This window comes from Liolophura sinensis, chromosome 6, assembly GCF_032854445.1.
Source record: "Liolophura sinensis isolate JHLJ2023 chromosome 6, CUHK_Ljap_v2, whole genome shotgun sequence".
Lineage (NCBI taxonomy): Eukaryota > Metazoa > Mollusca > Polyplacophora > Chitonida > Chitonidae > Liolophura > Liolophura sinensis.
Window position 1 is genome coordinate 2,179,873 of NC_088300.1, and position 12,928 is coordinate 2,192,800.

A 12,928-nucleotide genomic window follows, 5' to 3' on the forward strand; every position below is an offset into this window, starting at 1 on the left:
TTATGTCTAGGATGAATCTGCAAATATTGTAAGTAGCTACCTGACATAGTTTGACATCCCTGATCATGAATCTGGGCTTGCTTCTTTCCTGCGACATGCAGTTTTGCTTCAAATTGCGATCAAGCACAGTTTCCACCATATTTGGAGGTCTCATCACAGAAAACTGTTACATCTACATTTCAAGAACCAATGGATTATTCTGAAATTTGATATGCAGGTAGACCGTTGCTAGTTGCAATAAGTTTGATAAAATTGTTGACTTCCTGTAAAAACTGTGGATGATCAACATTGGTCATAGTTGTGAGGTTACAGCTCATTTTTTTGTTTTTTTTTTTAGATGTATTCTGGTGTGTTTTGGGACGCTGATTCCGAATCTGCTTTTTTTTGTTTAACTTTGTAACTTTTTGAAATATAGTAAAAAAACCTAAATTTAGTTATGTAATATCAATGCTCTGTTACTCGAGAACTGTGGTACCTAAAAGTTCAAAACACCAAATTGTAGCCCAAGACATGCTCTTTCCCTAAGGTGATTTTGAGTTACGATTATTAGTTTTCTCGCTAGAAGCATTTAAGTGATACTACCATTCTTTCAGAATTATGTATTTCAGCCCATTGCTTTAACATGGAGTTAGATGGAACTGGACTGCTCTTTTAACTGGCTGGTTTAATTTCTTGTTGGCTTAGATCTAGTTATGCAGTCTCCTATTTGACAGTGCACAGTGATAATAACTACGACAACAAACAACGTGGACCCCAGCCGAAACTGCTTTGCAGTTCAAGTTAAAATTTCTTATTATTATGTACAGCTAGTCTTTCTCTGTACTCACCAGCATATGACCATAAAAATTGTTAAGTGTGAAGCCCCAAGCATATATTTTTCACTGTGTTGCCTTGACATGACTGTAAAGACTGCTGAAGTGGTGTTAAGTCATAGTCTTGGATTGTACTCCTTTCGCTTTGTTCTGTGACATAACATCAACATGTTAATGTTGATTGTAATAGCTAATGTGTTGTGTTGCAGATGCATATCAGTCAGCAGCCTGGGTGTGTTTCTGTATGAGGAACTCACACATGGAACTCTTCACCCCAAGCTGAAGGAGGCCATCAATGTTTTACTTAATGCTTTACGGGTAGGTGTTTAAAGCTGATGAACTGCTGATACTGTATCCTGATCTTCCTCTTTTGGGAGCTTCCGTGGCCGAGGGGGTTATCACGACAGTGTGGCGCAATGACCCAAGAGCCTCCCAGCAGTCTGGTCACTGTGAGCTCAAGTCCTGCTCATGCTGACTTCCTCACCAGTCGTATGTGGGATGGTCTGTCAGCAACCTTCGGATTGCTGTGGGTTTCTCGGACTACCCGGTTTCCTCCCACTCTAATGCTGGCCATCGTCATATAAGTGAAATATTGTTGAGTGCAGCATAAAAACCAGTCGAATAAAGAAATAAACTCAAGATTTCTAAATGAGTCTACTTTGAAAAGATATTCCAAGAAACAGGAGAAAGGCAGATAACTGCAGATTTTAATTTACAGATGAAACATGTAGAGTCAGTACATGTAATTTGACTTGAGTACGCTGTGTTGTTTTTTTTCCCCAGTGCTCAGACAGGCAGGTGGGGAAAGTTGCTTCAGAAACCCTGTTTGTGTTATGTGATCATGTCAATACACTACTCAACTATCACCCTGATTTACCAAAGAAAATTATTGAGGTGAGTTGAAATTAGACAATACCCCAGATTGTTGGTAGATGCATGGAAAGCTTTGTGTGACATATCTGTATTGTTTAATGGGCATTTCCTTGAGAATTAAAGATGATGTGTTGTTTTAAAATTGTGTATATCTGTGGCAAATCATAAACATGTAGTCATTGTGATGTATCTGGAATTCTAACATACCTCCAAAACTTTAACACTAAAAGCATTGAAGAGCGAAGTGTGCTCAAATTGTCATGGACGCTTGGACCACTCCATTTGGCTAATAAAATAGATGTGTAGTGCTGTCAGAAAGGTAAACTGAATTTACTTAAAATTGGTCAGGCAGTTAAGTTTAAAGGTGAATTATTTACCGTCACCGATATCATGTGGCCAGTAGGCACTTATTCCGTGTATGAAATATAAAGAGTTGGCATCCAACAATAAGTATCAAGGTACCGTACCTAGATAAGCATTTTTCCAATGTTCTCTTACTTGAAACCTCTCCAAAAGTGGCGGATAACTAGCCCAAATCCAAGCTGGAATTTCCTACCTTAACACCCAGCTTTCACAGACAATTTCACAAAAGAAAACAACTCAAACCCTATGTTATTTTTGATATCCACAGGTTCCGTTAAAGGCCCGAAATGTAGTATGTAAAACCCAGCATTAGTAAACCATCTTTCAACAGTAATCCAGCCGTTTAAACTTTTGAATTGGACAACTCAAATTAACGTCTGCCATGTTTGGAATTTCTTTTTTCATCTTCAGGAAGGGTGATGGGCAGCGAAAATTCACCCTCGCTCTGAAATAAAACGTAGTTTGCCATGCTCAAATCACCATGATAATGCACAGTAGACAGGACTGTTTGCAAACAAGGGGCCACAGGCTTCCTGAGTCTGCTGTACATTGTCTTGGTGATTTGAGCACGGCGAACTACGTTTTATTTCTTAATCAGTGTACTGTTACCTAACCTAATAGTGTGGTAAATGTGGTACTCTGTTATATGGTTCAGCTTGTTATTGAAAACATGAAAACCTACATTCCTACCAGTGTATCACTGGTGATAGTGTTTTACTGGTATGCAGTTCCACAATTAATAGTTCTGTTGCTAATCTTAAATAACAGTGTAATAAATATGGGGGTATTTACTGTTATTGCTCCAGTTATTATTCTTAATGTGTTGTGATGATCTTACAGGTAATTGCTTCTAACATATCAGCAATGATACCTGGTGTGGAGTCCTCTGGGTCAGAAGAGGACAAAAAGGTAGGACTATTCACTAAGCACATTGTGTAGCTTTAAACTCCCTGATAATCTCACAGATAATGTATAAGTGTAACATTTTACTTTCATTGGTCAGCCTTTGGCCATGTTTTACTGTGATTGGTCAACCTTTTTGGATGTTTTACTGTGATTGGTCAACCTTTTTGGATGTTTTACTGTGATTGGTCAGCCTTTTCACATGTTTTACTGTGATTGGTCAGCTTTTTTGCATGTTTTCAAGGTGTTTATTCATGACATTAATATGTGTAGACTGGTAAAATTACACTTTTTTAGAACCCTGAAACCAACCAAAATTAGCTTAAAAATGTGCATAAATTGCACTGAAAATAGCTCTTTCATATACGTAAAGGATAACGAATTAAGGTAATGGCAAAATCTTAGTGACATTTCTCTGATAAGTAAGATAGATAGAAAATTACAATACTGTCAGTAAATATACGTGTATTACTAATAATGTTTACATGTACGTGAAGTTAACAAATGATGATCAGCATAAAATCTCCAGGCCATGACCTCACAAGACTGACTAATGTAGCTGCTGATTTCATATTGCATGAAATGTGAGCATGGATGGGACGTGTGTCAAGTTTAAATACAGACACATTCCCGGGAGCAATAGGCTTTCATCCCTGTACATCTCTGAAGAACTTAACTCACTTTGTAACACTGATAATCAAGTAGCAGGAAAATTAAAGACTGTATTTTGTGAGTCTGATGTGGGATGTGATTACCTCCTTTCTTTATATCTTGCAACTGTCTAATAGGTCAGTTATCCATTATCAGTACATGCTAACCTCCCCCCCCCCAACCCCCCCCCCCCCCCCCCCAAAAAAAACAGATGACTTCACTGTTACGCTATTCTGCTCTGTTTTTCCAGCTACTAGTCTCCATGATGTTCTGTATGATAGAGTGGGTGATGAGGGTGCCAATGCCACTGTTGTTGGAAACATCAGATACGGACAAATCCTGTATTTATAAAGTCTTCAGGGTGAGTTGTCAGTGTTTCAAAACCTATTCAAGAACATTATTTCACAAATTTCAGATAATAAACATGGTCAATTCAATTTTACCTCTGTGCGATGCTGGAAGTATTGTAACAAAAGTCACATTGTCTGGTTGACCTCGTTTCATTACTATTTGTTTTTGATACCAGGTGTTGAAGGCCGCTGACACTGGTCAGACCACAGCTTCCTTAGCCCGTGGGAGTGTGTTTTCCCTGGTGGAACTGGCTCCAGACACTGACCCTAACCTACTAAAGGAATCACCCCAGAGCACTGGATCAAGCTCGCCCCGAGTGGGTATTCGGGAGAGTCCCCTGGGGCCCAGTGAGCACCCAGTCAGACCCTTGTCTCCCGCTCCCCGGGAATCTAGTCATCACAGACCCCAGCCAGATGGCGTCAAACTAGCAGCTAGATTTGTAAGTGTGTATCCTTTGTTACTGTATAACACATAATTATATACTATAATACTACATCCCGTGGTTTTCTCAAATTGGAAAAAGGACTTCACGCGTGGAAGTCTGTTGCCAAATTTTTTCGTTTCCTTTTGGTAACAGGAAGTGTGTGTCAGTTTCATTACTGTACTTTTTAGATTTGAAGATGCAATGGATTGGTTTTGTTGTTTTTGAACAGAGGTTGTGACATTGTTTTTTGTATAGAATCTGTTAGTTTTGGAAACAAAATACAAATTGTGAATGAACTGTACTATTATACTTCTTATTTTTAGGGCAGAGATTTGTAATTTTGAAGGCGAATATTGCATTTTTTTCCCTGTTTTTTTTCCAGATGTGAATATGTTGTTCTTTAGAATAACAGTCTATTCTTGTTACATTTACTTTGTGAAACTGTTAAGCCAGCTTATGGACGGCTTGTCATAGCTGTAATGTTTACCAAGTAATATCCATGTTGACATTGAAGACAGTGTTTGATGACTTAGATAGTATCTGACAATGATATTACCTCTTACTCTACCTGTAGCTAATGACCCACCTGGTTAACCAGCTCTGCCACTTCCCTATGGGTTCTGGGGCAGCCCGGCTCAACAGCAACATACAAGAATATCATGATAACCCAGACACGCCCTTTAACGACCTCATACCAGAGATATTTTCAGCCCCTAATGTGCAGGTAAGACTCGCCATTCTGACAGACCAGTTGTCCTAAATCTGTCCTAAGTTCTGTCCTAATGCCTGTTCAATCAGCATAGCGGTTATTCTGAACTGGTGCTGCCATTTTTGTGTTAAGTGCGTAAGTGTGATTCAATCCTGACATCACCCATTCTCATTGCTCTCATTGAGGCCTCGCTGACAATAATGGGTTGACTACACTCATGGAGCAGTTTTTAGTCTTATCTTTGTTGAATTCTGGTTGTGTTCCAGCAATGTGACTTTTAAGTTCATGAGACTGACCACCATTGTATATGTTAAAGTGAAAAATTCTTGTTTAGTGTTAACAATCAAGAAAATTACTACTTACACCAGTGTAAATACAGAGGTGTAGAGATTATTGCTTTGCACCTGGTTGGTCTGTGTAGTATGTGGGGAAGTATGTGTACCTCAGGTGTTGAAGGTGGTTTTTAGCTTGCTGTTACAAAGTAAGGCGAGGTATTGTGAGTGTGGGGGGAAAAAGTTGTGTTGATGTTGGTGTCAGCCTTGGTGTGCGAGTAAGCTTTTTTGTTTGGGTCAGTTGAGTAAGATTTTATGTTTGGGTCAGTTGAGTAAGGTTTTATTTTGGGGTCAGTTGAGCAAGGTTTTATGTTTGGGTCAGTTGAGTAAGGTTATATGTTTGGGTCAGTTGAGTAAGGTTTTATGTTGGGATCGGTTGAGTAAGGTTTTATGTCAGTTGAGTAAGGTTTTATGTTTGGGTCTGCTAGTCTCACGGTTTTCACATTGCTGCTATGAAACTTGATGGGAATGATGAAGAGGATTTGGGGATTTCCTCATTTTGAATAATTAGGGATATTTGCATTTTTAGCTCCCCATCATGAAGTAAGCTTTTTTATTTGGGTAAGCTATTGTCAAAGTGTTCATAATATGTTCATGACATTATACTTCATTTTTAACTCGCCTGTGTGAAGTAAGCCGAGAGGGGGAAACAAGTCATTGTTGTTGTAGGGATCTGGCTAAGATTTTCTCCTGTATAGTAGGCTCTCATACATGGATTGAAGGTTAAACTTTTTTCTTTTAGCTCCTGTACATGCACAATGGGCTCTCATTCATTGATTGAAGGTCAAGCTTTTTTTGTTTAGCTCTGTAGTCTAATGTATGGTGTGTAAATGCACATACTCAGATGGAAGGTTAAGCTTTTTTTGAGCTCTTGTATATTGGGTTATCACACATGGATTGAAGATTAGGCTTGTTATTTGCTCTGTAGTTTAAGGTATTGTGTGCAAATGCACATTCTCAGATGGCAGGATATGCTATTTTTTTTAGAGCCTTTATAATGACAATCATATGAGGATCTCCAACATACGGCGATAGAAAGTTATGTTTTGTTTCTGTTTTTTTTGCCTCTGCAAAGGGCCTACTGATGGAAGGTTGAACTATTTTATTGGTTTTAGTTTTTAGGCTTTTTGAATGTTTTTTGTTGATCTTAATTGATAGACTTTCAATTCAAAAATTTATCAGTGATGTAAACTTCAATTTGTTTTCTGTAGTAAACACGTTATTTAGAAATTAAGCCTCCATGGAGGGCAACAATTTCTTCTATACAAGGTTTCTGTGACTTTATTGCTTATGAGATTTATGGACCTCTCCAGTCTCCAGATATACCATTTTTGTAATTAAGAAAAGTTTCATGTAGGGCTACAATTTTTATGCACATGCCTACGTGTAGGAGAACAAGAAGGGTATTGGGTTCCTCTGGTGATTTTACCATTTCAAGAATTTACCTTGGTGTATACCAAGTTTATCTGGTATACACAGTATCTGTAGAAAGCTTTTCACATCTATAGTAGTACTAGGAGGCTATGACACTGGACGATGCATGTGGCTTCCCATACTGTGACGGAATGTTTAAACCTTCCATGCAGACAGTGACTGTTGTCAGCTGAATATTTACTCAGCCAATCAGAGGGCTGCAGTGGCCACTTTTAGTACATGGATAGCCAATCATGGGAAGCAATTTTTCAAATCAAAGACCTCTCCAGCAAGTTGATACTTGAAAACCCCACCATGAAGTTTTTTTTACTACCATAGCTCAACATTTTCTCAGCCATTCACAGCGTTGGAATTGTTCATGGATTGCTGCATGCAGTTCACAGTTTTCATGTCAAAGACCACTGCTTCAGTTTTGTGGACAAACTCTCCACAATGACTTCTTTACCACCACAACACTTTACAACTATTATCTTCATTCTGATTCCATTGTCTAGTTGACTGCTATAGAAGGCGAGCTAGTGAGATTATCTGAATGCCTTGTTGTATTTATTTGTTTATTTATTTTTTGTTGTTTTACACTGTGCTCAAGAATATTTCACTTATACGATGGTGGCCAGCATTATGGTTTTAGGATACCGAGTAGAACGTGAGGAAACAGTTGACCACCCGCAGGTTGATGGCAGACCTTTCCAGACACAGTTTTGTATCATCTGGTTTTAATTAGATCACCTGTATTCATTTGAACCTGTGTATTGTTGTCTGCAGTATTCGAGAATATATCTGTAGCTCACATGACCCTTATTGTCCAATGAAAAGCGGAGTATTTTGTCTGATGCGGGATAAAGAACATTATTATTGCTGTCAAGATGTCTGTGGCAGGATTTTGTAGTGTGGGAGTAGTCTGGTTTTGGAAACTGTGATGAAGTCGGTGAAATGGTGCTGAAGAAATGCTAAGTCCCAAGCTATTAAGCAAGTGTGAAAAAAAAGATTGCTACCTTTATTGTTTGCCTCTTGTCATATTTATTGATTATAATCCTGATTGAAAGCAAGTCCTGATGAACATCATACAAACATTATACAAAGATTTCTTAGAAAGAGAAATGTGTGCGGTTTGTACCCACAAACATAAATAGATATGGTATATACCAAAAAATGTACTTTTACACAAAAGTTGACAAAATATGTTTTGTATACATGTTGCTACTTATACAAAGATTTCTTAGAAAGAGAAATGTGTGCGGTTTGTACCCACAAACATAAATAGATATGGTATATACCAAAAAATGTTGTACTTTTACACAAAAGTTGACAAAATATGTTTTGTATACATGTTGCTACATATACAAAGATTTCTTAGAAAGAGAAATGTGTGCGGTTTGTACCCACAAACATAAATAGACATGGTATATACCAAAAAATGTTGTACTTTTACACAAAAGTTGACAAAATATGTTTTGTATACATGTTGCTACTTATACAAAGATTTCTTAGAAAGAGAAATGTGTGCAGTTTGTACCCACAAACATAAATAGATATGGTATATACCAAAAAATGTTGTACTTTTACACAAAAGTTGACAAAATATGTTTTGTATACATGTTGCTACTTATACAAAGATTTTTTAGAAAGAGAGATGTGTGTGGTTTGTACCCACAAACATAAATAGACATGGTATATACCAAAAAATGTTGTACTTTTACACAAAAGTTGACAAAATATGTTTTGTATACATGTTGCTACTTATACAAAGATTTCTTAGAAAGAGAGATGTGTGCGGTTTGTACCCACAAACATAAATAGACATGGTATATACCAAAAAATGTTGTACTTTTACACAAAAGTTGACAAAATATGTTTTGTATACATGTTGCTACTTATACAAAGATTTCTTAGAAAGAGAGATTGTCTCATGAAATGGAATAGTCATTTTTTAAATTTCATACACCTTAGATTAAGTCATCTTGTTACACTGTTACATCATGAAAACCTTTCTTCTCACATTGCTGTGGAAGTTTCACATTTGTGCAGTAATGACATATCTAATGTCATTTGTTGTATTATGGAGCATGGTATTAGTGTAGGATAACAACACTGTGATTTAGCCGGAGGTGAATGTGTTGAATCAATCTGGGCTATTAGCTGACTATTGTGTTATTGGAGTTTAGCAGTATTAATGTAGTGGTCATTCACTCTGATTGACTACTGCCCTGAGCTGGTTTAAGGCAGTGGTTTTTTGGGGGGGTTGATAGCTGTTGTTTGGGCTGGGGTGGTGGAAGTGGCCTCAGCGGGGCGCTTGTTCACGCTGATTAGGTTTCTCCATCTCACTCATTACCTCTGTCAGCCTTCAACGATACAAGGGTTTTAACATTATTAATTAGTAATAGTAGTATGATATCTTTGGCGGATTGTCTCTGTCATTCGGCTTGAAAGCCCGCGTTGCAAAACCTGTGATTTGTCAGTAGCCAGAGGCAGTGCTAACTCCGCTCTGGGATAATGTTTGCGGGATGTCCGTCAGCCCCTACATCTTGTCAAGAAAAGCAATAATTTGTGCAGGAAATTACAAATTAGAAGATGGCTTTTATTAATGGTGAAATTTGATCTTGGCGTTTTTGTCTGTCTAGGGCAGACGCTGGCCCCGAAGGGATATTGGGTTACTTGAGCCAGTCAAATCCCCTGTCTATTCCCTCTGTCACTCTCACCTCTCGGCGCCGGTGAGAGCGCTACATGACTACCTCATGTAATCTTTGTGCTCAGCATGTTCAGAGCCCCATATTTATGTCACAGAACATGTTTGGTCAAGTGAAAAAAGTGATAGGAGACAGCGGAAGTGTGCTTGTGTCATCAGAGATTTGAGGGATGTAATTGTATCATGTTACCTGACTGTACTGTGTTATCTGAAGTGAGAGGAAGAGAGCCTTGATGGACCTGATAACTGTGGCATATACTACCTCTTTACTTCTCTTCTCTCAATCAATAGGATTATTAAGAAAGCCAGCGTGGCTTTTTTTTTGTGGAGGAAGCCAGGTTGCTTGAGCAAACAAAATATGAATCATTACTGGAAAGCCATGGTAATCATGACTGCAGGTCCATTTGTGAGGAAGCATGTAGCGGGATGCGAGACAAAGATGCGAAACATTGCGTGCAGGGTTTTGTGTCTGGTGGCCATAATCTGGTCCCAGGAGACGGGCCGCTTTTGTGGGGGACCTCCATTGTGCTTGCGGAGGCCTTGCCCTAGGGGTAGAATGAGGTGATAAGGATGTAGCTTTCAGGTGAAGTTGACAGCACCCTGGTGGGGGTGGGGTGGGGTTGGGGGTGAGGGGTGAATGAAGAAGCAGGGGCTTGTGAGTCAGGCCAATGATTATAACTGCTCTATAGCTGGGATGAGAAAGATAACAACTGTGATTGACTCAACAAGCCAACGGTCGCTAATTCCTCGCTGCTGCCTCAAGTGGCTGCAGTAATTTATAGTGCAAGGCTATTAGACGGGGAGCTGTAATTGATGGTGTATGCTGCATACTGCCTTTTGTCAGTACCTATTGTTCTCCAGCTCGAGGGACTGATTTAGTGTTAATAATGCAGAATAACGTGTCATTGTGATTGTGCGCCGCATTCTGCCCAGACATAACAACTCATTCCACGCCTTTTTCTATATTTTACAGAAAATCCCATTTCCTTTCTGGAATAATTCAGCCATATTTTACTGTCTTTATTCTCAGGAATTTTTCCAGGTTGCTTTAGTTATGGTGGTTGTCAGTGTGGACTGAAGAGCTGCTCTTTGTCCAGTGACTTGCCTCTCTATAATCAACTCAAAAAAGAGGGCTTTCTCTGTTTCTAATCTTTTGCTCCGTTTGGTTGTTAAACATCCAGACAGGAAGCATGAAATATTTCTTTGCCAGAAAGCGCAAAAGCTGCCGTCCTGTTGTTGTATTCACATTGTTATGTATTGATCGAGCTGTCCAGTTTGAAAGGTTTTTTATTTCCATTTTGTGTGCTGGCTGCGATCAAGCTGTCGCAATCTCTGCTATCTCTCGCAGATAAATCCTTTGTTTTGGCTGGACAGCCGTACAGAAGCTGTTCTACTAATTGTGGGTAATTATTTACAGAGTGCCTCACGGCGCGCCTGTTTGTAGAAATACCCCACTGTCATTCTAATCAATAACTGCTGGGTAAGGCAGCTAGACTACCACTGGAATTTGATAATCAAGGAAAAGCAGGCACTTAATGAAATCTCGAGCCTCCCATGGGCAAAAAACTTCTGTAATCTGTTTTGAAGATCAGTGTGGCTGGGTTTAATGCTCTTTATCAGATATCAGCTGTTAATCAACTATCGCCTCTCGATAGGAGACGCTAATTGTCAAATACAGGCTTCATCCCATTAGTGACTGTTCAGAAATTACTTGTGGTATCAATCTATACCATCATGAATATGAGCAAAGAAACAAAGGCTTCAAAGGATATTTGTCATACAGTGCCATACTAGTGGTCATACTATTTGATCATACTGGTGGTCATTCTATTTGGTCATACCAGTGGTCATTCTGTTTGTCTTACTAGTGGTCATTCTGTTGGTCATTCTGTTGGTCATACTAGGGGTCATTCGATTGGTCATGGTAGTGGTCATACTATTTGGTCATTCTATTGGTCATACCAGTGGTCATTCTGTTTGTCTTACTAGTGGTCATTCTGTTGGTCATACTAGGGGTCATTCGATTGGTCATACTAGTGGTCATACCATTTGGTTATACTAGTCATACTAGTGGTAATTTTATTTGGTTATACTAGTGGTCGTATTGTTTGGTTATACTAGTGGTCATGCTATTTGGTCATTCTGTTGGTTGTACAAGTGGTCATTCTAGTGGTCATACTATTTGGTCATTCTATTGGTCATACTAGTGGTCATTCTGTTTGTCTTACTAGTGGTCATTTTGTTGGTTGTACTAGGGGTCATTCGATTGGTCATACTAGTGGTCATACTATTTGGTCATACTAGTGGTCATTCTGTTCGTCCTACCAGGGGTCATTCGATTGGTCATACTAAAGGTCATTCCATTGGTCATAGTAGTGGTCATACTATTTGGTCATTCTGTTGGTCATACTAGTGGTCATACTATTTGATCATACTAGTGGTCATTCTATTTGGTCATACCAGTGGTCATTCTGTTTGTCTTACTAGTGGTCATTCTGTTGGTCATACTAGGGGTCATTCGATTGGTCATACTAGTGGTCATACTATTTGGTTATACTAGTCATACTAGTGGTAATTTTATTTGGTTATACTAGTGGTCGTATTGTTTGGTTATACTAGTGGTCATGCTATTTGGTCATTCTGTTGGTCGTACAAGTGGTCATTCTAGTGGTCATACTATTTGGTCATTCTATTGGTCATACTAGTGGTCATTATATTTGGTCATACTAGTGGTCATTCTATTTGGTCATACTAGTGGTCGGGGCCTCTGTCGCTCAGTCGGTTAGCGCGCTAGCGCAGCGTAATGACCCAGGAGCCTCTCACCAATGCAGTCGCTGTTAGGTCAAGTCCAGCTCATGCTGGCTTCCTCTCCAGACGTACGTGGGAAGGTCTGTCAGCAACCTGTGGATGGTCATGGGTTTCCCACGGGCTCTGCCGGTTTTCTCCCACCATAATGCTGACCGCCGTCATATAAGTCAAATATTTTTGAGTGCGGTGTAAAACGCCAATCAGATAAAATAAATACTAGTGGTCATACTATTTGGACATACTAGTCATACTATTTGGTCATTCTCTTGGTCGTACGAGTGGTCATACTATTTGGTCATACTGGTGGTCATACTATTTGGTCATACTAGTCATACTATTTGGTCATTCTCTTGGTCGTACGAGTGGTCATACTATTTGGTCATACTAGTGGTCATACTATTTGGTCATACTAGTGGTCATACTATTTGGTCATTCTCTTGGTCATACTAGTGGTCATACTATTTGGTTATACTAGTGGTCATACTATTTGGTCATACTAGTGGTCATTCTGTTGGTCATACTATTTGGTCATACTAGTGGTCATACTATTTGGTCATTCTATTTGGTCATACTAGTGGTCAT

At 39.1% G+C, this 12,928-nt stretch overlaps 1 protein-coding gene across 1 annotated transcript in view; it reads left to right on the forward strand.

Moving 5' to 3' along the window:
• LOC135469385 (ral GTPase-activating protein subunit alpha-1-like) overlaps window positions 1–12,928 on the forward strand; it is a 90,081-nt gene that overhangs the window by 34,150 nt on the left and 43,003 nt on the right. The window contains 6 exon segments of the mRNA XM_064748020.1: window positions 1,022–1,130; window positions 1,596–1,706; window positions 2,889–2,957; window positions 3,853–3,963; window positions 4,129–4,392; window positions 4,952–5,101. Coding sequence (XP_064604090.1) covers window positions 1,022–1,130; window positions 1,596–1,706; window positions 2,889–2,957; window positions 3,853–3,963; window positions 4,129–4,392; window positions 4,952–5,101 — 814 coding nt within the window.